At 58.5% G+C, this 26,165-nt stretch overlaps 1 protein-coding gene across 2 annotated transcripts; it reads right to left on the reverse strand.

Annotated features, from left to right (window-relative positions):
* Positions 1-12: 12 nt before the first annotated feature.
* On the reverse strand, positions 13-22,891 carry DNMT3B (DNA methyltransferase 3 beta). 2 transcript variants are annotated; one of them, XM_054845985.1, is made up of 21 exons: positions 22,825-22,891; positions 21,918-22,034; positions 21,230-21,441; positions 17,087-17,231; positions 16,298-16,404; positions 14,898-15,050; positions 14,240-14,431; positions 12,530-12,688; positions 11,697-11,804; positions 10,522-10,663; positions 10,082-10,210; positions 9,584-9,628; positions 9,163-9,242; positions 8,794-8,906; positions 8,228-8,411; positions 7,888-7,972; positions 7,211-7,356; positions 6,963-7,053; positions 6,551-6,699; positions 5,814-5,899; positions 13-3,059 (listed from the first exon to the last, which is right to left on the reverse strand). In XM_054845985.1, the coding sequence occupies exons 3-21, from the start codon at positions 21,245-21,247 to the stop codon at positions 2,918-2,920; spliced, it is 2,274 nt and encodes a 757-aa protein (XP_054701960.1). In that variant the 5' UTR covers positions 21,248-21,441; positions 21,918-22,034; positions 22,825-22,891; the 3' UTR covers positions 13-2,917. The 2 variants fall into 2 exon arrangements, with proteins under 2 accessions (XP_054701960.1, XP_054701959.1); XM_054845984.1 differs by having other exon boundaries at positions 21,134-21,441.
* Positions 22,892-26,165: the final 3,274 nt, after the last annotated feature.

A 26,165-nucleotide genomic window follows, 5' to 3' on the forward strand; every position in this document is an offset into this window, starting at 1 on the left:
GATCCCCTTTCTTTCCCACACGAAAATCAGTAAAACTGCGTGGACAAGGCAGTTTTGAGTTTTCGCACTCACAATACAAAAAGCATATGAAACGGGTTCAACAAAACAATACAGCTTTTTTATTTTAAAAAGATTGTATAAAAACCCGCAAGACTTTCAACATCAAAAATCCTTAACCTAAAAAAAATAGCACCAGGGAGAGTTAGAAACCTTTAAAAAGCATTAAAAAGGCATTTCTGAAATCTACCTCTCCTTACGTTTTTATAAAGACATAATAAAAGGCAGCTCTTACAGGGAAAATAAATTCAAGGAAGACTTGTCTACTACAATTCTTATCAAGTAAGCTTAATGCCAAGACAATTCTCATTCCTCTTTTATCTTTGTTTACTTTCCCAAAGTCCTTTTTTTTTTTCTCTTCTATTTATTTTTCTTTTGATCAGATAGAAAAGGATGTGAGATCTGGAGTACGAAATTAGAGACGCCGTCGAGCAGAGGTTACGTGTTAGCCCAGTTTGGAAAAATAAAATCTGTCAGAGGATCCCAAGGCAGAGGATGGCCGTCACCCGCCGCGTCGGGCTCCGTACGGGGACTGGGCGGACAAATTAGTGTTGTGACTTGGGTCCAGGCTGGGCATAAGGATCGGAGTTTGGTGAGGGGTCCAAAACCAGCCGGCACGGTGGTGGTGATACCAGGCTTCCCGAACACCTCCAGCACCCGCAGAACCCATCTGGGCGTCTTCCCAGTCAGGGGGCTGGTGACAAAGGTGGTGAGGGTGCTGCTTGTCCCCAAGCCCTTGCCAAGCGTCGCAGATGCCAGTGGGGACACAGAGGAGACGAGACCGCTTGGCTTTCTCCAGCGTTTTCTTAACTAAGGTGTGCGGCTCGAACGTGCATCACTTGAGAACGAACCCCTATGGGAAGACTAAAGAGTAACCTCTGGGCAGGATCGAGACAAAAAAAAGCCTTTAAATGACCTGGGCTTCCCTGCCTGCCCATTCCCGAGTGCAACCTTGGGTTGGAGACCGACAGCAGATGGTCCTCAGAGCCTGGGGACAGGGTGGAAAGCCACACACCGGCAGCTCCATGCCAACGAGAGTGGAAAATGGGAGGCTGCCGTCCTCCACCGCCTGTCAGGGGCGTGCAAGGGGGTCCCCATGTGTTAGAGGTAGAAGAAGCCAGGAGAGAAGCTTTTATCTCCCACTGATGCCGTACAACACCTTGTGAGACAGCCTGGCAGGGTTGGCCCGTGGTTTGCACCTGATTAATTTTGAGAAGGCACCCAAGGGCTCTGCCAAACCCAGGTGACAGGTCGTAGTGAACAGCAGAGGTAGGGGAGGACAGAGGGACCGAGAGGGGAATGTCACGAGTTGTTTCAGTGCATTGAAATGTGCATTGGAGCCAAGAGTCCCTGGGAGACGCCGGCCGGGACAGCAGCTCCGTGGTTATGGAAAACCTTGGGGAGATGGAAGGGCTCTGCTGCGCACGCACCCGCGTCTCCCCCAACGCTGGCCATGGGAACAGCACGCCCTGGACTTCACGGACAGCGAGATAATCACTCCGGCAAAGTTAGGGAGCGGAGGAGGGCAATGTAAAGTGAGCACAGCGGTGGCTGCAGGAGCTCCCAGTTTGGGGGTACTGCCCGGGGACCCCCCCAGGGCGCTGTCAGGCTGGGGCAGGGCACGTGACGAGCACCAGCAGCATCCCACAGAGCCGTGCACAGGGACAAGCACGCGGGGAAGGAGAGGTACAGCCCCTGCCTGCAGACCCCCAGGACCTGCCCCGGCACGTGCCCCCACCCCAGCGGCAGTGGGGTCAGCTCCCGCAGCCCCACGGGGCGAGGCCAGTGCCGTGCTCCTGGATCCTACAGCCCGGGTGGGATTTTCCCTGCAAGGAACCCCCTGCACCACAGCTAACACGCTGCCAATACTGCTTGGGTTTGTGACATCATACATGACGTTTGGGGGCTGTATTTTGAAGACATTGACCACTACGCTATCCTTCCTGCCGAGGCACCGCATTCATTTGGGAAATGAATGCTCAAGAGAACATTTTCCTTTATGGACACTGGAGCCCAAATCCTCCGTGCTCTGATTACTGTGTAAGCTTTCAAACCACTCAGCAGGATTTTTAAATGTAAGGAAAAATTTTAGATGCTTTAAAAAGGAAGTAGTGAATATTTGTAAACTACAGCCAAACATATAAAACAATATTTCTTTAGTTCTAGCTAGAAAAGTAATTCTATCACCTCACAGTTCAGTTTCAGCTACATTCAGGTCTAGGAATTTCCACATTCTTATGTAATGCCTTAAAGCAGCAATAGACGTTAAACAACATAATTAAAAGTTTATCAAAAAAGTCTTAAAAATAAAAAAAGATTTGGTTTCTGTAATCCTGCATGTTCAGTGTATGTAACCTGACCAGGGTCCCTTACACCTGCTGCTACAGTTTGGGGATTTTTGGCAGTTGCTTCAAGAGAGGTTTTGTTTGTTTAGGAAAAGCAATGATTTGCTATAGTTCAAGTATGTCTGCAGCACCCCCGGCAGCTGCCTCCACACTTACTGCTCAGCAAGTTGTGACTTTCCAGCTCTAGGCTAAAACGGAATATTTAATGCTCTGTAGGAGACTTCTCATCTCATCGGTTATGCATAGAGCTTCCTGCGCTGGGTAATTAAAGCTCTTTTTGTCCATCATTTTCTACGTATCACTGCCGTTAGTCCCTTTAAAGAAAAGTTACCCTGCCAGGTTCTTTGGTTAAAGACATTTCCTCAGCTCTCCCTGCGGGGCCAGGCTGCCTTCCCGCAGCACGTGGCCGGGGAGGGATGGTGCCGTGGCAGAGTCCGGCAGCCGTGCCCGTCCCTCTCCCGCCATGGCAGCGGAGCTGTGCATCTTTACCAGAGAGACGAGGGATGCTCGGCTTGCTATTCACAGGCAAAGTAATCCTTGAGCGGGGAAAAGAGGTGCTGGATGACGGGGACGCTCCACGATCTCCCCAGCAGCTTCTGGCGAGCCCCGCGGCCGATGTTGGAGACGTCTGTGTAGTGGAGGGGGAAGCCGAAGATCCTGCGGAGCGGAGGCAGAAGAAGAGAAGTGGGTGAGGCTTGGCGGCTGCTCGGCTCCCCCAGCGCCCACCGGCCACGGCCAGGACGCAGTGTCCCTCTGCCCCATCCCCACGTCCAGCCCTGGGCTCCCTCAAGCCCCAGCCCGTGTTTTACAGCCTCGCTCAGCAGAAGCTTCTCACTGCTAACAGCCAGCGCTCCCCGCCAGCTCTTGATTTTCTTTCCCAGAGCAGCAGCAAGCAAAGGCGTATCGCTTTCCACCCCAAGCCCTCAAAGCATTCACCAAAGGTGACGCAGTCGTTCCTGCTCTGCCCAGAGCCAGTGGCAGACTCGCTCCAGGGCAGCGGCAGGCAACGGCAGCATAGCAGTGCCCGCATCTCCCACGGCCCCGCTCCTGCACACCCAGGCAGCCCGACAAATCATCCCATGCGTGCCTGTGCAAGCTTTTCTGCCCCATACGACTTAACCCACTTGTGGACGGGAACAAAGTGCCCAGACCCAGCTGTGGACTCGGGACGTGACCCGTCCAGGGGAGTCAAGCCAGGAATGAAGGAGCCCCGCGCTGCACCTGCTGGCTCGTGGAAATCTATATGTGGCAAGTATGTGCACACGCCTCCCGCCCCAGACGTGCCTGCAGGCAGAGAACGGCGAGCTGTCCTGGCTCCGGGGGCTCGCAGCACCAATGCATTTACAGACACTGAGGCCAGCCAAAATTAATCACCAGCCATGTTAAAATTTTCTATTATGGCTCTGGAGTGCACTAAGCTGCTAAGTTGCACTGATGCGTGCTGTACTGAAACACCGGAGCCCCTGGGTGAGCCAAGAGATGTTGATGTACCTCCTGAGAAGGTGACAGGAAAGCAGCAAGCCTGGACGGTCACTAAAATCTCAGGTTTTGAGTCCTAGTGAAATTAAGAGACAATATCTCACAGCCAGGACGCAGTACAGTACGGGGCTCTTGTCTTACCAATGTGTGCTGACACGTAGCCCGTCGGGTGAAACACAGCAAGTGTGCCATGCTTTCCTGAAGTACGGTACGGTGTTCATCCCACAATGGCCTCTCCTACAGCCACCACAGCTTTCCTACTGAAATACCCATCACCTCTGCAGATTGCCTGCCTCAAAGGCTGGAGCAGAAATGTCAAATACCGGAGCATCGCTGCTCCAGGTAGTTGTTGGAGGGAGCAGAAACGCTGCTGTCCCGTGAGCTGCAGCAGGGTCCCAGCCCACCTCCACCAGCACACTGGGGAACACACCTCAGCAGAGCTCCGATTTCCCAGTTAAAGGGAGATGCTAGCATGGATTGAAACGCCAGCATGCTGGCTCTCTTTTAAAATTGGGTTAGGAAAATAAAAGGAAAAGCAAAACAGAAGAGCCACCAATAATCTCTCAGCCAGGAATCAGCACTAGCACTGAATATACAGAGTAAAAGGAAACGCTAAATATCTAAAGACAATAGAAAACTCCTCCTCCCAGTTCTGCATGTCAAGCTCTCATGCAAGCCTCTCTGGCTTGGCTGAGGTCAACAGATCACTCTCCAAGGAACCACCAAGTCGTTAGAGGTCCTTTGCTGTAAACTCACAGCTCCTGCCCACTCCAGTGCATGCCAGACCAAAGTAGCTCCCCCCAGGGCAGGCGCAGGAGCCCTTTTCCCCAGGGTAGCACCCCCCTGAGCCACCCAAAGAGGGAGTGAGCTTCAGGAGTCTCCTAAGGGAAGGGCACTCTGCTCCCCAGCACGGTCAGAGCCCCTCAGTGCCAACCCACTTCCCCCAGTGCCCTCCGTAGCTTTTCCTGGTATTGTTTTCGGAGCAGCCCTGTGCCCGTGCCATCCTGCCTGCCTCTGCTCAGCAAGGCACCTCTGCAAGCATCGCCCCAAGCTATGTCATGGAGATAGCTCTGACTCATCACACCGGGCACTTCCGACTCAGTTACAACCAGATGAAAGTTCAGTGCCATTTCAAACGGCATGACACAACAAAGGCTCGGTAATTGCTATTTCACTTTCAAATACCTACATGCCTCTAGCTCAGCTTTAATTAGTTTTAACTCCAACAAATACTGGCAATTTATTATAAACAAGCAAAAATATTTAAATCCAGTCTGAGTTTATTGGCTGAGGCTCCGGCTGTAAGAAAACTCCAGTTTTTGTTGCTAGAAGTATTTGGTGTGCAGGACTGCTAGTAATTGGATTTTACTCTACTCCAAGTCCTTCTGTTGTGTTTTGCTGTGAATTTGGGGTGCTACAAGGTATGAACAAAGTTCGGAGGAGCGCAGTCATGCTTTGTCGCAGCAGCAGCCGCCTGCCATAGCGTGAGCTTCCCCATGCCGCTGCACTGGGCTGACAGGCCGCGGCCACGGCGGCTGCTGGGGTTCACCGTCACCAAATCCCCGCACGGCACTGACCAGGGCACAAGCCTGCCATACAGCACCCCACATCAGCCTGGGTCTTAAAGGTTGGTGCACATGTGCATCCCCAAGCATCCCCACCACACAGCATCCTGCACAAGCCCAATCACTCTTCCCTCCACAGGCTTCAGATCCAGGGATGGGGACGCTGCTACACTTTTCCCACAGTCTCATGGTTGCTCATGTGCGTTATCATGTGCACATCACTGCAGGGAAACTGCACCGAACAGGAGCTGCAGCTCTTTGGCTCCCAGGAGCTGGGCTTAGGGCCAAGGAGGAAAGAAAAACCACACAAGCACCATGAAACAAAAACAAAACTACAGCAAGATTCAAAATGACAGCGAAGAATTACCTGTTCATCCCTGGAAGGTTGCCCCAGAAATAGCGTGCTCGGTGGGCAGCTGATATCTTGATAGCGTCAATCATAACCGGGTTACACTGCAGGCCATGAGACGGGGGAAAATAAAAGTTAGAGGAGGTGTGGGGTGAGCCCTCTCCTGCACGGGAAGCCCTTCCTCAGTGCACTGCAGAGACCTAAAGTCTTCAGCAAATCCTCCTAAGGATGTAGCCCCAACAAACCCTTGTTCCACACCAGAGCACGGTCCAGTCGGCCATGTGGGCTCCCACACCACAGCCATGGCCAGCAGCTAACGATAATCACAGCATGCTTCAGTGCTGATTTCTCTGGGCCAGGATCAGGTCCATCAGCCTCCGATGGGGCTTTTACACACAGGGGTTCCTGCTGACCCACAGCCTGTCTTGGCTACCACAGAGTTAACAATCCTCCCCAGTCTCTGACCTCCCTCTCCCTAGAAATAACAGGCATTGCTCTGAACAGATGCTTTCTGCAAGGCTGGCAAAAACCTTCCCCTGGAGAACTAGCGCTCAGGGTTAACCTGATGAAAGCCAGAAGGGATCCAGAGCCAAGACTAAAGAGTTGATTCCTAGCGTGTGCATCAGGCAAGGGGTTTTCCAGAATCGGGGCCACATGAAACCACAGCCAAACCCTCGCAGCCTCGGCACACCTTGCACAGCCCAGCAAGCGTCTCCTGTTCTGACGTCTTTCCCGAAGCCAGCAGCATTCCCTACCTCCAGAAACCGAGAAATGTCCCTCTTGTCGTTGACTCTCATGGCCACCACGTTCTCAAACATCCAGAAGAAGGGGCGCTCCTCTCCTGCCTTGGGACGGGCGTAGTTGAGCAGGTGGTAAAATTCAAAGAACAGCCTCCCGGTTCCTTCTGCAAGGGAGAAAGCCGGAGCGGCAGGTTGGGACCGGCTGTGGCACAGGGGGCACGGGTCCAGGGGGCCTGGCTGCTCTCCCCACCGCAATCGGCATGGAGACAGTCTGCGCTTTGCAGGTGCAACCCCACAATTTACAGCTCAGAGAGGAGCCACCACTGATGCAGACCGAGGCTGAACTGCTTCCATGGATTTTAAGGTGGCTCCGCACCCCAGGAACACCCCGGGGGTACCCAGCTCTGCAGAGGCAAAGAGGCCTTACCATACAGCCCCTTCCTGGCCGGGTTGACAAGGGAGAGGTCGTTACAGGGGCTTCCACCGATCACCAGGTCAAAGGGACCCCACTCCTCGATCTAGAGCAAACAGACCCAGTTAGGAGACGCCATGTAAGCGAGTCCCCTTCCCCAGCCGGGCAGGGGCTGCAGCAGGGACGGGTCAAGGGCTGGTGGGGTGAGACCCACACGGTCACGGCACCACGTTCCCCAGCCCTCCCACGGAAGCAGTGCTCACGTTTCTCTTGGTTATGTTCCTGACGTCATGCACATAGGTGATGTTGCCCTCATGCCGCATGGTGCCCACAGCAATGGGGTCTTCGCAGATCTCCGAGGCGATGTACTTCTCCACTTGGATGCCCAAGTCCTTCAGCACCAGGTACCCTGCCAAGGGACAGAGGTCTGAGGTTGCACTGCTCTCTTTAGTCTCCCAGTCTCCATCGTCAGAAGCTCGATGTGGCCACTCTCGTATGTGCTAGGTGGGTGCAGTCACACAGGACTTCTAGATGAGCGAACTTATTTTTCTGACCCGTTCCTCCAGGCAAGTTTGCTCCCAGAAACTTGAGTCAAACCAGTTGCCCTCAGGCACTTCTTCACCAGCGGCCAGGTTACCAGCACTCCCACAGCTCTTGCTTCCCAGTGAAATCAGCTAGCCAAGACAGCGCTCGGCACAGCAAGAACCTCTGTGAGCAACTTTCCCACACCTTCCCTCCATCCCGCCACCCATCCGTCCTCCACAGCCCTGTCCAGCAGGAAGGGGAGCCTCTGCTCTCATCCCCTTCTGATGGGGATCCCCCTGCCCTTCACCCCCTTCCCCCCACCACACTTTCAGACACAGGTTCGAGGCCATGAAACTATTCACCCCCGACTTGTAGTGCTGCAAGCCATCAGGATGGTCCTCTTCCAGTGCCTCACCTGTTGCTATGCCATCAAATAAAGAGAGCACTCGAATGGGTCTCCTCTTCGCTGGTGGGACCATTGGGTAGATTTTGGGTGCAGCCTGCAATGAAAGGACAGCAATGAAGCCCCTACTCTGGGCAGTGCTGCGATGCTCTATGAGGCCAAACCTCGGCTCTACAGGAATCACCCACACCTTCAGGGGAGCATCTGCATAGCCAAGAGCCCACCATCCTTGGAGAGGGTGGATGAGCCAGACCAAGGCAGAGGCCGAGGAATTTTGAGCTGTTTGCCCTGCCCTCTGCAGCCCTCTCGCCCAAAGCCCAGCACACTGGGCTCGCCTGCCCGCAGCCCTTACGTATTCCTGTCCCTTGTCGCTGGTGAAGAAGTCCTGCAGGCGGGTGTTCCAGTCCTGCCGGCGCTGCAGCACCCCGTAGCTCCTCTGGGGCTGGCACATGTAGCAGTTCCAGGGCTCCTGCTCTTTTGCCTTGGCCGACGTCCCTCGCCCCACCAGCACCTCCAAACACTCCACACAGAAGCACCTGCCCAAACCACAACGCCTCGTGCCCATCACCTCCAGAAGCCCCTCTAGGTCACCCCAGCCTCTCTGGAGTCTCCCTTGCCATGCACCAGAGCCCCCACCCTGTTTTGCAGGATGTTTTTCCAGGCAGTAGCCCATTTTTTAGGGCAGCTAACACAAGCTGGTGACCCAGGCATGGGTAAAGCTGCCATCCTCCCCACGGCTTATTCAGGTGCAGCCCAGCTCCCAGGTAGGCTGTGCTGGGACGTGCTGCATGGTGGCCAGCTGGGGACCAGCACAGCACCCTGCCCAGGCTCACGCATGACCCCGCTTCCCTGCGGCTCCCCAGGAACTCTGCCGGGAGCTCAGCCCAAGGAGCGGAGACAGGGATGCACAGGGCCCACCTGCAGCAGCTGGCGTTGCTGCAGAGCAGCAGCTCCTTCCCTTCGCAGCAGACAGTGCAGTAGGACTGGTAGCCGTCTTCGTCGTACATGTAAAAGAGCTCCAGGAATCTATCCTAGCAAAAGGACAGCCAGGAGGAGAGGACTGAGGATCAGGATCCGTGCAGCTTTGCTCGGTCCCTGATGCATGGTGAGAGCTCGGATGCACATCCTCTGTGCTTTACGTGGAGAGAACGTGCCAAGGGACAGCCCCACGGTGGACACAGCATGGCCAGGATCTGGCACAGTCACCCCTCCTGTCCCGACTGCTGACCGCTGCACCCCCTCCTCTGGCCCCAGGCTCCCACTCAGCCCCGGCACGGCAGCACTTACCCTGCACGTCTGGCAGAGGCCCCCCTCGAACAGCGGGTGGAAGGTGGCCGGGTTTCTCCTTCCGCAGGACAAACAGCTGTCTGTGTGACAGAGAGAGCTCCGCTCACCCCGGGGCAGGGACCCTCGCGCAGGAGCGCAGACCCTCCGTGGGCTGCAGAGGCTGGATGGAGCCTCTCGTCTGAACCGCGTGCAGGTCGAGATGCAGCTGTGGCTGCCCCAGGAGCAGGTCCCGTGGGGACGTTCTGCACAGCAGTCTGCTCCCATCAACACAAAGGGAGGCCCAGCAATCTGCAATCACAGCACTTTACCCCTTCCTACACGGTGCGGTTAAAAAGGGACCCACGATCTTTGCCTGGTGCTGCCTGCAGGCACCTGCATCGGCCCCACACCTTTTCCCAAGAGAGACAGGGCAATTGATTACCTTCGAGACTCCCACTGTTGTTCGTAACTTCGGAAACCATTTGCTCTTCATAAAATAAAAAAAAGAGAAAGGTTTATCATTCCTTATGTAACAAACTTTAAATGCGCTCTACTTATAGATGCCTCATTTCTTGCATTAAAACTGCTACGGCTTTGCTGAGCCTTGCACAGAGAAGGCAGGCCATGGGCATATTAGAAATTTTGCTGCAAAACCCACGTTCTTTCACTGCTGGAGATATCAGAGCTAGAGCTCAAAGTAGCAACACAGATTATTTCCAAGCTGAGCAATTAATGGAGCCCAGCTTGTGGCACCATGTCTTGCAGTTGTGTTCGCTGGTGTCTTGTAAGGCACAAGCGAGCAACACGAGACCAGAAATCTCTAGCCTTCAGAAACCAAGCTCATGGCCCCTGGGAAGAGCCAAGCCATTTCCCGGAGAGGTTTCCCGGTGCTTCTCAGGATGCACAGCCCAGGCCATGCCGCTCCTCAGCTGCCAGTTACCTCGGGTCTGGTCCTCTTCCACTCGCTGCTCCTTGTTGTTGTTGCAGAGGTTGGTCTTCAGCCTCTTGGGAGGGGGACACTGCTCGAGGGACAGCACCTCCTCCGTCCCATTCCTCAGGGCCCCGTTCTCTGCAAGGGAAAGGCGGTTCCCTGGGGACGAGTCTCCAGCCCTGGAGTTCCCCAGGGCACCGGGGGACATCTCCTGCTGAGCCCTGCCAGGTCCCACCCCAGCCATCTGGGCTCCCCACACATGGCTTGAGGCTCAGCCAGGTCGTTGACTTCCAGGAGCAATGGCTTTGAGGGCGTTTTACTCTGGCTTTTTGCAACGTTATTCTGTGAGGGACCCCACTGAGGAGCGAGGAGCGCCAGGGCCACCTCAGAACCAGGCCAACTGCTGCTGCCCACGCCAGCCCCATGCCCAGCTCATGCCACCACCTCACCTGAGGCTTTGGGTGGTCGCAGTCCCTTGAAGCCCAAGGGTTTGAAGCCGGTGAGCGCCCAGTCGATCATGGGCTTCAGCTGCTCCTCCAGAGACTCTCCAGGGGCGGCCGCAAACGTCTTCCCCGACCGGCTCCGGGCAACCTGCCGAGAGGAGGGACGGCGTGGGCCAGGGTGACCCGGGCTGGTCCCCAGCCAGGGAGCGGCGTGCCTGCAGCGTGCATGGCCCACATGCCTGCCAGGGCCGTGGTCCCAGACCCCCTCCCCACAAGGCACACATGTGCGCAGGGCTCGGTGTCCCCGGCACAGCAGCAGCTGCTGGATTCCCGCGCTGGGTGTGCCCTCGGCCGCGCTCCTGTGCCTCCCCTCCCTGCAATGAGCCCGTCCCACCGGCCCCAATCTGGCTGGGAGCAGGGACAGCCCAGCCCCGGCTCTCACCCAGACTCTGCTCCACTGTAAGCAACAGGAAGCAAAGAAAAGGCAGAAGAGGTGCCTGTGGGTTTGCAGCACCGTAACCTGGAGCGTGATGCATCCCCTGGATTGGGATCAGACCTGCGGGGTGCTCAGTGCCAGCTCTGACCACAAAGGGCATCCGGCACCAGCCCAGGACACCTCCTGCCAGTGGCACTGCCGTGCAACCACGATGCTGCCGTGTGTCAGAGCCCTTGGAGGGAGCCTGGACCCGGGGGTTTCTGGAGCAGCAAGACCCTGGAGCAGCAGCAGCTACTCCTAAACACTCGGGGATAAGCAGAGTTTGGCCCCAGTCCCAGCAGAGAAAGGAGGGTTTTCCTACAAACATCTGTCCACATCGCCCCGGCAGATGGGGGACATGATTAATTCCAGACTGTGGCAGGAGCTCCCTCACTGATCGCTCTCAAGGTGGGCATTATCCAGACCAACCCCCAGATGCAAAGCAGAGCAACGTGCAGGGGCAGAGGCAGGCAGCCCTGGCCCCAGCCACCTCCCCACACACTGCCCGAGCTCTGCAGGCACCTGGGCTCAGCAGACGCCCAGCTTCCCAGCTGGGGCATCTCCTCCTGCCCCAGCAAAGCATTTCCTTCGCTGGCTCAGCTGTGACAGCCACCCTGGCTCTCCCCACATCCCACCGCCCCCCACAGAGCCCGGGCGCTTCACTTGGCACCTTATCCATCCAACCCCAGCTCTGCTCCGTGGTTACCTCCAGGGCATGGTATATGGCTCGTCGGTAGGAGACCAGCTTATTAAACGTTGAAGAATTGAAATGCTGCCTAAAGGCCATCAGTCCCACCAGCTTGTCTGCAGAAACCTGGGAGAGCAACAAAAGCTTACCAGCGGGCACGGGCATGCCTCACTTTGTCCATGTCCCCCACGGCACCATGCCCCCCACGCCGCAGACCCGGCCCCGCAGCACAGCGGTTCCCGGCATGGCTCTCACACTGCAGCCAAGAGCGCTGGGCCGCGGTCATGCCACGCTGCCGGGGTTTTGCCTGGACTGCGGAGGCGGGCGAGGAAGCCCAGTGTCAGCTTTGCAGAGGGTGACAAGCAGCAGAGGGAGCAGGGCAGAGGCGGTGGCATTGCAGTCATGACTAGGACGGGTGTTTTGCACCCTCTGCTGGCACCACACCTCTGCCGGCACAGCACAGCACGGGCACCCGGCACAGTGCTTCCCTCCGTCCTGCCGGCAGCCCAGGGGAGGTGCAGGATGGCTGACGGGTGATTTGCTCCAGAGGGCATCTCTCACCCGGCAGGGAGCAACAGCAGCAGCCCTAGAGACCAGGGCAGACGTCCCTGTTGCTGGATCCTGTCACCAGCCTACGGTGGCCCATCATTAGTTATAGACACTAGAGCTACGAGAGCATGCCAGAGCCCGACTACGCTAAAAGCAGGGGTCCCTGCCCGGGGAGGCTGCAGCTGGGTGCACGCACACCCCAGAGGCAGCCCCAGGAATGGGACAGATGGCAGAAATGTGCAGGGGAGGGGACTTCAGCCTGGGCGAAGCCAGGTGCAGGCAGGGGCAGGCAGCAGGCTTACCTCGGAGAACTTCCCGTCTCCGAACCACTGCACCCACCGCATGCCTGTGACAGCCTGCCGCTTGGCCGTGGCTCTGTAGGAGACGACGATCGCAGGCCACCAGGAGAAACCTTTGATCTTTCCCCAGACGAGCTCCCCAATTCCAAATTCCTTCCCATCCTGAAAGCAAAAGAGGACAACGCAGATCAGCCAAAAGCACAAACTGCCCATTTTATCCAAGCACCTGTGTGGGGGAACAGCCACGGGACACCCTGGAGAGCTGCTCCGCCACGCGTCACTCACTGCAGCGTGCATGGACCTCTGTGCAGTGATCTATAAAAGCTGCACCCCCCTCAAAAACAGGCAGAACACATCCCCGGCAGTGCTGGCTCCCAGCCCCGCACCACGCAGGAGCTCGTCGGGAAGGTCTGTGCATTGCCAGCCCCACGCCAAGCCCGGCGCCTGGCACGCACGGTGCGGTGCGTGCTCTGTCCTGCACAGCCCTCCTGGCACCAGCACCCTGTGCATGCCCACTCCTGCCTGCCCTCCCAGGGTCTCTGCAAACACCGGGAAGCCTTTTCCTGCCCTCACACAAACCAGCAGCTAGGAAGCTCTGGCTGTCACAGAAGGGCTTGCAGCAGCACCGATGATGGGAATGAGCAAGGCAGGCAGGCAGCAGCTCCTGGGAGCGCACACAGACTCTCCCGATCCCCTCGCCCACCGCAGCCATGTTTGTCTGGAGAACTTTGCTCACTGCACGCTGCCGCCAGGCCATGAGACACGGCCCAGGCCAAGGGACGCGGGCGGCATGGCAAGGGATGCTACGTGTCCTGCCTGCCGCAGGGAGGACTTTGCACCGAGGCTGCTCCCTGGGCTTCCCGAGCAGATGAGGTTGCGCCTTGGCACGGGGAAGCCCCCTTTACAGGGCTCACAGCTCAGCTCATCTGGCTGCACCCCAGAGAGAAGGCACCCACCCTCCTCTTGTTCCCACAGGGAGAGCAGGAAACAAGGCAGAGCAAAAACAGAAGAAAAAGAAGAGCTGGGAATTTTGACGTGACCATGCCAAGGGCCCCCAACAGGCGGCCTGACGGGGGCCATGCCAGCACCGTGCTGTGCTTGGGGAGGCACCTCTCCCGCAGGAGCAGAGTCACCTCCTGCCTGCAGAGCCCTCCTTCCCAGCTTTGTTCTGCAATTAGGCACCTAATTATGCAGCAAGATGCAATTGCCCAATTCCTGCAAGTCTCGGGCCCTGCCCTGACGCCCGCAGGCACTGAATCACTCTCTGCAGCTCCAGCAGCTTCGTTCCTCTCCAGCATCCCCCGACAGAAACATTTTCCGCACACGCAACTGCCTGTCCCGGCAGGGCAGGGCACGGCTGCCAGCCCGGCGTGTGCCACGCACGCGTCTCTCGGGGGCCCTTGGAGGCTTTGCAGTCCCACGCGTGGCACAGGCAGCGGCTCGGCAGGATTGGTCCCTGCACAGCACCGGTCTGCAGCAAGGTGCCCCCTGAGCAGCACTGACCCTGCTGCCCGGCCACTGCCCGATGGACGGGGACAGCCCGGCACCATCACACCCTGGACACACACGGAAGGACAGGCTGGGAAGAGGAGGCAGGAGAAGCAGCAGTGAGGTTTCCAGAGGGTCTCTTCTCACCTGCAGGCTTGGGACAAGCCCCCGCACCATCCCAGGCACAGGATCTCAGTGCAGGAGCAGAGTTTGGCCCCTCCGTACCTGGTACTCCAGCGCCATCCGCGTGTCTCTGCTCTCTGGCTCCTCGGTCCCCAGCTCGGCAGAGCCATTCTGCCCCTCCTGGGAGCTGCTGCCAGAGAGCGTGCTGCTGCTCCGGGACGAGTCCTGGGAGTCCTCCTCCGTCAGGTCGATGGTGGTCATGGGGACGGATGTGGCCAGGCGCCGCTTGGAGCTCTGCATGGCGAAGGGAGCGGAGTGTGAATGCAGTAGGAAGACGGGGAGAGGGGCAGGGGGGAAGCACAGACCTGCTCCATGTCACCCTGAGCCCCTCGGCCAGGAGCCAGAGAGCGAGGAGGGAGGGGAGAGATGGGGAGCGTGGATGCCACCGTGGCCAGGAACAGAGAGAAGAGGGGTGTCTGAGGGAGAACTGCTCTGCTTTTACTTGCAAGACACATAGAAAACAATGCACCACTTGCTCTCTTCCCTTTTCCTCTCCCTATTCAGCCCAGGGTGTTCAAAGCACCCAGTTCATAGCAAGGGCCAGCAACAGGACACACCCCCCCACTGAACAGGGGCAGGGGAAACTGAGGCACAGAGCGGCTACACCATGTCTGAAGCCACTTGGCCAGGGCACACACAGCAGGTGTCTGGAGCCCCAGGGAAGCCCCAGGAGAACCCTGGCACCCACGCAGACCCTCACCCGCAAGGGAGTTGGCAGGTCCCTGAGAGTCTCCATGCTGTTCGTTTCCTTGACCTTCATCTCATGCTGGGTCTGCCCTGCCTGGAAGATGAGGCGGACGGGGGGCTTCTGCCTGAGGCTGCTCTCCCAACCGGCGCTGCCCCGGGGCCGCACCTGCAACCAGGAGAGAGAGGTGCCGTGGCATGACCGCCTTCCCCGCGCCAGCAGCACGCAGGGACAGTGACAGCCTCTGCTCCTCGGGGCTGGGCACTGGTGGCACCAGAGCCCTGGGGATGAACGAGAGCACGGGGAAGGCGAGAGGAGCGCGGATGGCTGTGAGAAGCACCTTGGGCTGAGCTCCTTGGTGTGACTGTGCACTTCCTGGCATCTCCGCCGAGCTGCACAGCCGTGCGCAGGAGCACTCATTGCTGCAGCCCACCAGCAGCTGCTTAAATCAACTTTTGTTTCCAGCTGCCATATGCATCCTCGACTATACCCTCCCACACCCTCCCTCCTTGCAGCTACAGCCGTGGCGGTGCGACCAAGAGCAGCGGGAGCCAACAGCCAGGAGGCCACCAGGAGAGCCGCGGGCCCTGGCAGAGCAGCCGTCCCGGGCACAGCACCCCACTTACACATGCGTGGGTGCTCTCACACATGTGTGGGTGCGCTCCCTCCCACAGCCCAGCCCTGTACAGACACCCAGGGCAGCTTTTCCCCCGCGGTTTCAGCAGCCACAGTTTACAAAACAGTCTAACCCAGGCGTGTTTCCTGCATCCGGCATAACTGAGTTTCAAAATGAAATGAGATTTTGCAAGTGAAAAGCCCCAAATCCAACATAGTGGGAAAGCAGAATTTTCACCCCGGTTGGATTTATGGCTCTTTCTTTTGGAAGCTGCCTTGTTACAGGCAGATCTCCAACCTTGGGGTTTTATTTCAAAGTCAAAACAATAAAGCCAGAAGGCAAAAATGCTTCCAGACCCTGGAGGTTTGTCAACCTAATCAACAAAAGGGGCAGGGGGGGGGACAAAACTAGGTTCCAGCCCCCAAGCAGCTAAAAGCAGGCCACCCTGAGAGCTGGAGACACAAGAGGCATTGGTCCATCAATATGGCCAAGACTTTTTAAAGAAAATATCAGCACAATAATTATTAGACTGCTGCAACACATAGCGGGCATCGCTGCATCATGCACCATATCCTCCTCCTGCTGCTGACATAATGTAAATCAAGAATTTAAAAATGAAAACAAATATTATTCTTGTCAATGGATATTGCATCTGCCGTTGGACTGTTCCCCCAGCACCGAGCGCAAAAGCTGCTCTGGAGGGGAACGGGTGAGTGTCCCGGGCACCAGCTGCCCCCTGCAGAAAGCCCACAAAGCCCCCGGGCAGCAAGGTCTTACAGCAGCCTTGGTGAGTACTTACCTCCTGCGTCCCAGCGAGAGCGAGCGGCCAGGACAGGTTGTCCTTGGAGAGGTCTCCCTTGCTGACCCTCTTGTTCTTCAGAGATGGCAGCCCCAGGCCCCCGGCATCTGTGCAGGGACAAGGCAGAGCAGCCTCAGCGAGCCATCCTGGCCGTGCCCCCACACGCCTCTGCCCGCGACTGCTCCGAGCAGCAAGGTGTAATTTGTAGAGACCGAAACCTCATCTTGGAGAAATGTGGCCAAGAGCAGAAGACAAGCTGCATGCCAGAGGCTGCCCACCGCGGTACTGCTGACACTGGCAGTCCCAAACCACCGACCTGCCCCAAAACTGGGAGGGACTCTAACAGCAAGTGTGGAGAACTTCTTATGGATCTTTTTGTTCCTGAAAGCTCGGAGGCATAAGGAAACCATAGGTCTGCTATTCACGGCTCGTCATCAGTTCATTTAAAGCAGGACCTCGTGAACCCAAGAGGTGGGATTTGGGGACCACAACCGGAGCATCCCAGGAGCCGTGATGCAGCGCCTCAGGCCAGCAGCACTCCTTTGGCAGGAGTTAAACCATCAAGGGGCAGAGCCAACATCCCAGCGTGGCACCCATTTCCACAACCGCTTCTGTCGCCATGGCCTGCACGTGCCACCAGAAAGCAGAAGCCAGTGGAGTCACAGAGGGACCCCGGCCACGGCTGCGATGCTGCAGCCCCCGGCAAGCCCTCAGGACAGCAGGTGGGAGATCCCTGACCCTGTGCATCCCAGGCATGGTGCGTCCCAGGCACGGCACGGCGAGACTCACCTGGAGCGCTGGGCTTCCTATTCGCCTCCAGAACAAGGGCGGGTGCGTCATTAGCGGGATCGGTGCAGTCCCCGTTGATGAGGATCAGCTCCGTCCTGCAGTCCGCCTCATCCCGGCCATGGCTCTTGTCCTTTTTCATGGTCGCCTGTGGAAGCCAGAGTGGAAAGGAAATTTAGCCGTGCAGAAAGCCCCAGGGAAGGCAAAGCGGACAGTGTAAGCTCTTCAAGCCAGCCACAACTTTTCATGCCCTTAGCAGAGGGATCTGACCAGAGACCCATCTGGAGTGATACCAGGAGCTAACAGGCCCCTGGACAAAACCTCCCTACACACGTGGTGGCCCTGAAGATTCACCAGCTCCAGCTAACAGAGGCCCCAGATGCAACCTGCTTGTCCTTAGGGAAACACCGAGGCTTTTTTTCAGGGCTGCGCTGGCCCAGCCCCACCATCTGTACGCCGTGGAGCGCTCCTGGTCTCGGTACTGCCCAGCCCAGGCTGGCTCTGCCACAGCAGTCCCAGCCACGGCTCGAGACCCTGTCCGGAGGGGAGCTGCACTTCCCAGCCATCCTGCAGAAACCAGGGGACATCCCACCCAACCCTGGGCACCAGCCTCACTGTGCTCCGGCTGCCCAGCAAACCCAGCACACCCGGCAGCGGGAGGGCTGTTACAGCAGCAGCGGGACATGACAGCTCGCATGGGGGTCAAAGTCCTGGCGCCTGTAGTGAGTTAAATTCCCCCCCCAAAGGGAGAAATCTCCTACTGCACCCCCCTACCTCAGCTCCCCCCTCCCAACGTGAAGGGGCAGGGCAGGGGTCCGTGCGGCAGCACTCGCACACCACCACCCCCTGCCCCAGGGGTTGGGGGAAGCAAGTGCCAGCGTCCCCCTGCCCCAGGAGCTGCTGCTGTGCAGATAAAGCCTGGCCAGGTGTCCCCCGGGAGAGGTGGGGCACTGCGCCCAGATGCCTCTGCCTTCCCTCGGGAGCCTTGCCTGGATCCTGTTTTGGGAAGTGGAAGCTCCCAGGCTCTCCCAGAGGCTCCCAGGACTACGCTGCCTCATTGCTGGGCTATGGATCTGTGCTGCAACTTGCCCCTTCGCCAGCACAGTCATTTCAAGAGCATGTAAGTCAGCTCAACCAGCTGAGGAGCAAGCAGGGCTTTATCCAGCTAAAGCCCTGTTAGGAAGCAAAAAGCAACGCCCCCCAGCCCCAAAGAGACCCCAGATTTCCAGCCCTACCGCCCCCTCCCTGGCGCTCTCGCTCAGCATCGCCTCCAACTACTTCCAACAATTGAGATTTCTGCTTCAAGATAATCTGTCAGCACCTCTGACAAAGACCAATCGTGGTTTGAGGTTTCGGATGCCGAGGGCAGCCTTAAAACCCTGGAAACATCCAAACACAAAGAAAAACAGGTGTCCAGCACCCACCTCCACAGGCAGAGCCCCCAGGTGCCTGTCCTGCCTCCCCCCACAGACACATTTCCTCAACAAAGGGATGAGAAGGAGAGGAATGGCACCAGAGGGAGTCTAAAGCTGCGTAAACCCCTACAGCTGTGTGCAGAAATCCCACTGCTGCAGCACATCTGCTCCCAGACCCAGCAAACAATTCCTGGGAGCTGCCCAGACTTGCTGGGCTGCCCCGGCCCGGGCGGCTGGTCCTGCACGCCGACCCCGGATGCTCTCGGATGCAGTAATGCGCCCTGATACAGCACAGCCGGGTCAGCTCCACCAGGGTCTGTTCCCCCTCCCCAGCCTGTGATGCCACAGAACGGCAGCAATCATAGCCAGCAGTGACGCTGCCACAAAAACCAGCAAATCTCACCAAAAAAAATAGTGAATCTCATTTGGGAATCTATACAGCAAGGTGAGAGAGGATACGCTGATCTCTTAGCATGAGGGTGACCCAGAGGAGGGGCTGGGGACAGGGAGATGGGGCAGCGTGAGGCCAAGATCCAGGGAGGACAGGAGCAGGCATGGCCATGGCCACCTCCCAGAGGTGTCAGAGGCCTGTTTGGGAGCCTCAGACGGGAGCCTGAGCCCAGTAGGTTCAAACTTGCACCTCAAAATAGCTTTTCCTTTCTCAGCCCCAGGGCCTGCCCCGTGCCCGGCACAGCCAGCCCACAGCAGGCGACCGGGCGAGCGTGTCCCTGCCAGCCCTGCGCTGGGGAGGCAGAGGGCAGGGTGACACAGCGGCCAGGTGTCCCCGGGGTACACAGCCAAGACTGAGCACCCGATGTGCCAAGCTCAGCTTTGCTGAGTGCTTAGGGAGCTCCAACATTGTCTTTGTTCCAATTATAAAGTGGGGAAAAAAGTTACCACTTTGGAAGGAACTGCTCCCGGGCAGAGCTGGAGACCCACACACCGCAGCTCTGCCGGTCCGTGGGACCCGGCTGCAGGCACTGGCATAAGCACAAGCATTTCGGCTCACCGGGTGCAGGCAGGGCCCGCAGTGTACGTGCAGGAGCAAGCAGTGCATACGCAGGAGCATAAGCACTGCTTGCTCCATATACTTCTCTAGCTGCACCACCCGAGATAACTTGGGGACCTCCTGTCACCATCCTCTGATATGCAAGCAGGAAAGGGAACATCATACTACGACCCAAACTGCAAAGCTAGTTAAAGTCTCACTTTCCCAAAAACCTACACCTAGGAAGCAGGACTGCGATTCCCATCCCTTCTCCTGTTGCTGTTGCCTTTTGCACTGAGCAACAAAGCTGCATTGCATGCCCAAGACCATCCCGCCTGCTAAAGAGGGCCGTCCGCCTCTCCAGCCACTGAGGATCTCGCACAGGAGCCACCGTCCTCGCAAGCCTCACCATCTCCTGCTTGTGAGGAAGACCCAGCTCTTTGTCCTCACCTCCCCTCGCAGAAATGCACACCGACATGTGCACACAGGGCATTACAAAAATAATAAGAAACAGAACACTCCCCTCACATGTTCTGTCTCACAGGAGGAAGAGAAAAACAGCACTGCAGTGTTTGCATTGCTTAATGCAAACATACAGGCACGCACTACAGCCATACGCTTCATACAAGAACCCATGAAGAATAAAATAATGCAGAATTCCAGCTCCGATGCTCAAAGCTCCCCAAGAGACTGGCACTAGTGGCAGCCCCAACACTGCCTGGTGACCAGGACATGCCCTGAAGCGATACCCCACCAAGACAATGAACCCGCTGACTCCAGATCCCGCCCTAGTTTTGCAATACCAGTTTCTTTAAGGTTTGCCAAACTGGTTAAAGACCATGCCACAACATTAACTGCTTAGAGAGACTCACAATCTCTGCCTGGCCGAGCTCACCGGCTGCCCCGGAGCGGGCAGAGTGGGCAGAGCGGTTGTGCTCACCTGCGAGGCATCCCGGCAGGGCCATGCCTCCAGATCCCTGTGCCCCCCTGGACCAGGGCTGCTCCCCCAGCCCGGCTCAGGGTGGTTTCAGTTCTCCTTCTTGAGAAAACAGGCTGGCCCTTATCAGGTGCGTTTCCCCAGTAGGTGGAGAGATTGCAGGGGAGACAGCTGGACTTTGCCTCCAGACAGGGGCATGCATATCAAAAGACTGGAGGGAAGCTTTTTACATGATGGCTGGGATGGCAGCCATCACCCAAGCCGTGTTTGAATAACAAAAAGAAATAAAGGACCCCAATGGCCGGGGCCAGCTCCTTCCAGCCTGACTCCTGCCGAGGGCTCTGGGCTATCTATCCCGCCTTTAACTCTCCCCAAACTGAACATTTCCCTCTAATCCTGGGAAGAAAAGAGTTGCTGGGTTGGCAGTTTAGTAAGAAAGGGAGCCCATTTTGGTAGATATGCTCATTAAGAAGGGCAGGCTCTCCCCTCCCCTGCCCGTTTCCTGTGCCTGGCCCCTCTCCGGCTCTCGCCGCGCTCCCGCGCTCCAGCACTTCCCTCCATTTTCCCCCTGTTTCCTCTCCTGCCCCCCCTGCCCTGCTCCGCTCGCCCGCCGGACCACGGCAGCCCTTTGCGGCCACCCCCAGGCTCCAGCACGTCGCCCGCTGCCTTTCAGCAAAGCTCGGTTGAAAGAAAAGAAACAAAAAACAAACCGGCCCCTCCTCTCCCAGTGAAGACCAGGCCTGAGAAGTCTCCTGGGCAGCCACCATCACAGCCAGCCGCTGCTCCAGCCGCTCTAGGCTCTTTACCATGCTCATCTCGGTCATGTCCCGCTGAGATGAGCCACGCTGGCTCTCCCGAGCCCCCTGCCCAGGGACGTGCCCGGTGTAGAGCAGGCGCCGGGGCCGGTACTGCCTGCGGGCAGGGCTGGGGGCTGCGGGGGCTCCGCCGTTGCGCAGGTGGGTCTTGCCTCAGTGGTGGCAGGTCCTCCGTCCGGAGTGGTTACTGCTTCATCTTTCCCCTGCACAAGAGGGCACAAAGCTATGACAATGACACCTCACTGTCCCCATCTCCCTCCCCGCCTGGCCCCATACGACGGGGCTCAAGCCTCCAGCCCTCCCCAGAGCCAGGGGCCGGGACACTCTGGCTCAGTCCCCCTCATTTCATTAAAAATTAGGAAACTGGAGAGAGAGGCAGAAAAGACAAGTCCTGCTGCAGGGGCAGCATGTTTCAGCCCCCTCGCTCCTTCTCCTGCCCCCTTTCCGAGGGAGGTCGGCACAGCATCAGCGAGAGCCCCAGGCCCAGCACTTGCCCCCGGTGCCCACCCGCTGCTCTCTGCTCCCAGACTCCTGGGACTTGTGCCCCACGTTGGGGCCACTCCGGAGTTTATTTCGCCTTCTCCAATGCTCTCCCTTCCCGGAGCTTCTCCCAGGCTTGGGAAGAGGAGGATGCCGGCAGAGCTCCCCCCGGGTTCCCCCACTCCCCCCGGGTCGGTACCTGCCGGCTGGGCCGGTGCCTGGCAGCCGAGCGCGCCCCGGCTCCGGCCGCCCCCTCCCCTCGGTCCCCGGCCCCGGGGAGACTTCACGCCCGAGGCGCCGGCCGAGAGCTGCTTTCCTGCGAACAGAGGAAAAGCAAGATGCACTGACAGTTCCTTGACCCAAGAACCGAAAACAAAGGTGTTCAGCCCCGGCAACCCTGCCTGTGGCTCGGCGGGCCCCCGGAAGCCCTCCCCGTGCCCCCCTGCCTGCGGGGCGGCGCTGCCCGGGGCGCGCCGAGCCACAGGCAGGGAATCCCCCAGCCCTCCCCAAACTCTCCCCGCCCCGGAGCCAGCACTTGCCGTTTCACCGACGGGAGCCCGAGGCTCCGAGGGTTTGCCGTGCTCTCGCCGCGGCCCCGGGTTCTGCCCCTGTCCCGCTTCCCCCTGCCCGTCCGGGCATCGCCGGGGCACAGGGGGTCCCCAGCACCCGGCCCGACCCCGCCGTGACAGCCCCGGGACGCGCCCCCGGGATACGCGGCCGCGGCGCCTCCGCGGGAAACTCCGAAAGTTGCGACGGGAGCCGGAGGGGCGGGCGGGACCGGGAGGGAGCCCAGCCCGGGGCTGCGGGCGCGCCGAGCCCCGCAAACCCGCCCGGGGGCCGAGCGCCGGCAACAAGTGAGCCCCCGGGGGCGGAGCGCCGCGAGTCCCCGGGAACCGGGCACGGGGCCGCCCGATCGGCCGCGTCCGGGGCGCTCCCAGAGCAGCAGCCACCGCCGCGCTCCGGTGCGCCCGGTGCCGCGTCCCCGCCCGCCCCATTGTCCCCCGCCGCCGCCAAGTACAACAAAGCCGCCCACGAGGATGTGCCACGGCTCCGGCCCGGGCGGCCCCGGCCACCCCAGTCCCCCCGGTCCCCGGCTCCAAGCTCACCTGCGCCGCGGCGGGACGCGCCGTCCAGCGGGGCCGCGCCGCCGCTCGCCGCCGCCCGCGCCCCGGCCGGCCCCCGACAGCCCCGCGCTCCGGTTACATGGCGCTTTAACCCTGCCCGTGCTGGGCAGCCCCTCCTCCTCCGCCACCGCCGCCGCCGCCCCACGCCCGCCGCGCCGCACGGCGGGGGAGGGGAGGGGAGCGCGGGGCCCGCACCGCACTGCCCCGCCCGGCCCCCCGGGCCCGCGTCCCCCCGGGCCCTGCATTCCCCCGGACCCGCACTCCCCGGGGCTCCGCACCCCCGGCGCCCCTGTATCCCGCCACAGCTCCGCATTCCTCCAGTGTCCGGCGGCCCGGCAGTCCTCCCCCCGGCCTCCGCATCCTCCAGCCGCGGCTCCGCATGCCCGGCGCCCCAGTATCCCGCCACTGGTCCTTATCGCCCGGGGCTCTTTATCGTGCAGTGCCCCGCATCCCTCCCCGGTGCCCGCATCTCCTCCCGGGGTTCGGCATCTGTCTCCCGGGACTCCACAGCCCCCCTGATGTCTCCCACCCCCCCGGGGCTCCCCATCCCTTGGTATCCCCCGGCACCCCGGTGTCGCCCCCAATGCCCGGCATCCCCTCCCCGCCCAGTGCCCGGCATCCCCCCAAGGCTCAGAATCCCTCCGGGACTCAGCCCTCGGAGCCCCCCAGCAGCTCAGCCCCGCGGCAGAGGAGCCCCCCCCGAGGGAGAAGGGGAGAAGGGGCACCCCGGGGCCGGGCAGAGCCCTCGCCCCACCAAGCCACCCTTCTGCCCACCGGCTTTCCATCAGCACTGTGCCCCTCGCAGCACAGCGACCGGGGCAGACAAAGCCTCACAAGTTTTACAGTCAGTTTTTGGTTGTTTGTTCTTTCCCCTACGGAGGCGAGACACTTGCGAGGGCTGTGCCGGGGACGAGGAAAGCAGCCTGCGCCTCTCCTGCCCGAGACAAAGCATCCAGAGTCCACGTGGGGTATAATCTTCTCTGCTCACTTGCTATTACTTCTAGATCCAGCAGAAAACTAACAGTAAGAAGAAGGAATACGATTACCCTGGTGTGACAGAAATAGGCTTTCAAGGCCAGGAGGAAAAATGAGTGAGTTAGCTAAAGTATCTGAACCCTGTGGGAAGTGCCTGGACCAGCCCAAGGCCTGTACAGCAGGTTCCCCCAGACCACCCCTCCATCCCTGCAAAACACAAGCATGAAAAATGCGGCTGCATGTGCAAAAAAAGCCCTGCAAGTGAACAAGAGGAGCCGAGAAATCTGGCCTGGCTAAGCCTTTGGGAACACTGGAGATTGCAGTTCAAATAAACACACACCACATAAACCTAAAGCTAATTTGCAACTCTGTCGAGTAGATTAAAACCAATCAAATAGATTTTACTCCTGTTTGTTTTTCCAAATTTGGGAAAGCAAAATGCTTTTGCGGGTTGTGCTCATGAGAGTTTCTAGGGCACTGTTGGGGTGGAATTAGCCCTTGCTTCAAGCATCCACGGGCTCCTCTCCCTTTCTACGGAAACCTTCCTGCTGCTGTTGGCCCCACTGACCTGCCATCAATCTCCCGACCAGCTGAAACGCCCTCTTTCTCTCTCTTCCCCTCAGTTATCATTTAATTCAGGAGAGCACATCTGTGCATACTGTTTGTGAAAAAGGCCTGGTATCAAACAAAGCAGCTCTGGGCAGATTATTTGCCAAACTCTGACCCTTTTCCCTGTCTCTGCTACACACAATCACAGAGAGATGCTGCGAGTTTATTTCTTAACAGTCAAGAGAGTTTGTATGTCATCTCACAGCGGAAAAAAAAGGTACCTTTAAAGAGGATTTTATATTTAGGCATTTCTGGTACCCTGTGCCTGGCTCTCAGCCATTCCTGCTGAGCAAGGGTTTGCAGCTGGCAGCCTCTGCCAGGCAGGTACCAGAGCAGCCCCGCCACTGCTCCCCGTCAGCCCTGAGCCTCTCCAGCATGGACAAATGGTGGGACATGGCGCTGGGACAAAGCTCCTCGGCTCCATCATTAGATCAGCTGCGAGAAGCCGGGAAGCATGGCCAGGCCCAGGCTGACACGAGCAGGGAGCAGGGGCTGGGGAGAGGTGGGGGGTCCCTCCCCAGCCTGGGGCACATGTCCTCTGTGCACTGTGCCACAGCCACAGCCCTCCCCGTGACGGAACGACTCTGCCATCAGCAGCACAGCTAGACTGCTCAACACTTCTGCAAAATATCATTCCAGCAAGAGCAGCCATTTTCACACCTGGCTGGTCTCCCTCAACCAGCATTGCAAATTCATGGAGCTGGTGACCCACCAGCTGAAAGAGCCGCTCTGTCACCATCGCAACAGAGTCAGATGGGACTGGCAACATCTATTCACATCAGAAGTGACCCCTCATCCTCATGCACTGTGAATGCTTCCCGGTGACCATGCCAGCCCTTCCACACGTAACTCAGCACTCCCCACCCTGAATCCTCCTCCTCACCAAAGCCTGCTCAGCTGTCGCCTTCTCTGCAGTGTCCCTGGGTTATGGCACCAGGCCCAGCTCCTTTCCCTCCATCTTATTCTTCCGCTTCAAATCTCTTCCTAAAGTTCTCCTTCACCACCCTGGCCAGGCAAACCAACACCGTTCCCTGCCCAGAGTCCTGCTCTGGCTCTGATCACCTGCTGTGCCTTGCTTTGCATCTAAATGTTTGCGTTGGGACCTGCCTCGTGTTTCATACCCAGTGTGTCTGGAGATCCTAAACAAATAAAAAAATTGAGCAAATAACTGTCAATACCTACAGCCTTCAGCAGTGCAGCCTTGTCATCTTTGGATCCGTGGGTCGATTCCCAGGCCCCAGTAAAGGCTAAAGTGTTTCTTTAGTCTTCTAGCAGGTAGGGAGAAGCACCAGCATCATTAAATCACTTCGAACAGTTGCGAGCTCCTCTAGCGACCCTGGGGCAGGGAGCAGGAGGAACTTGTCCTTTTGCTGAAGCCGGCGGTGATGCTCCTGCTGAGTTCGGGCTTTGGGGTTTCCCATGTTGGTGTACGCACAGCACACAGCACGGCAGCTCTTTCCCAGCCTGCAGTAACAATCATTTTTACTGCCTGGCATTCTTCACTGCAAGACCCCACCGGAGCACGTCCCATGGGATGTGTCCTCTTCTTCCAAGAGCAGCTTGGTGGCCTGAGCCCTTGTCCCACTCTAACTGCCCACCTCTCTGCCAGCTCTGCTCCATCGCAGCTCCCAGTGACCAGCTCCTCACCACTGCTCCCTGGAGAAGCTGTCCCGCCCCTGGCATCTCTCCTGAGCCCGGGGGAGAGCCGTGCTACCCAGCAGCGCACTGGCAAAGCTCTG

The sequence above is a fragment of the Grus americana genome, chromosome 17, assembly GCF_028858705.1.
Source record: "Grus americana isolate bGruAme1 chromosome 17, bGruAme1.mat, whole genome shotgun sequence".
In the NCBI taxonomy this organism is placed as follows: Eukaryota; Metazoa; Chordata; class Aves; order Gruiformes; family Gruidae; genus Grus; species Grus americana.

Coding starts and splice junctions, on each gene's coding strand:
- DNMT3B (XM_054845984.1), bottom strand. CDS start 21,247: ATGACCGAGATGAGCATGGTAAAGAGCCTAGAGCGGCTGGAGCAGCGG. Junction 8,907..9,162: donor GCCTCTGCCAGACGTGCAGG/GTAAGTGCTGCC, acceptor TCCTTTTGCTAG/GATAGATTCCTGGAGCTCTT. Junction 7,054..7,210: donor GGAACATAACCAAGAGAAAC/GTGAGCACTGCT, acceptor TGTTTGCTCTAG/ATCGAGGAGTGGGGTCCCTT.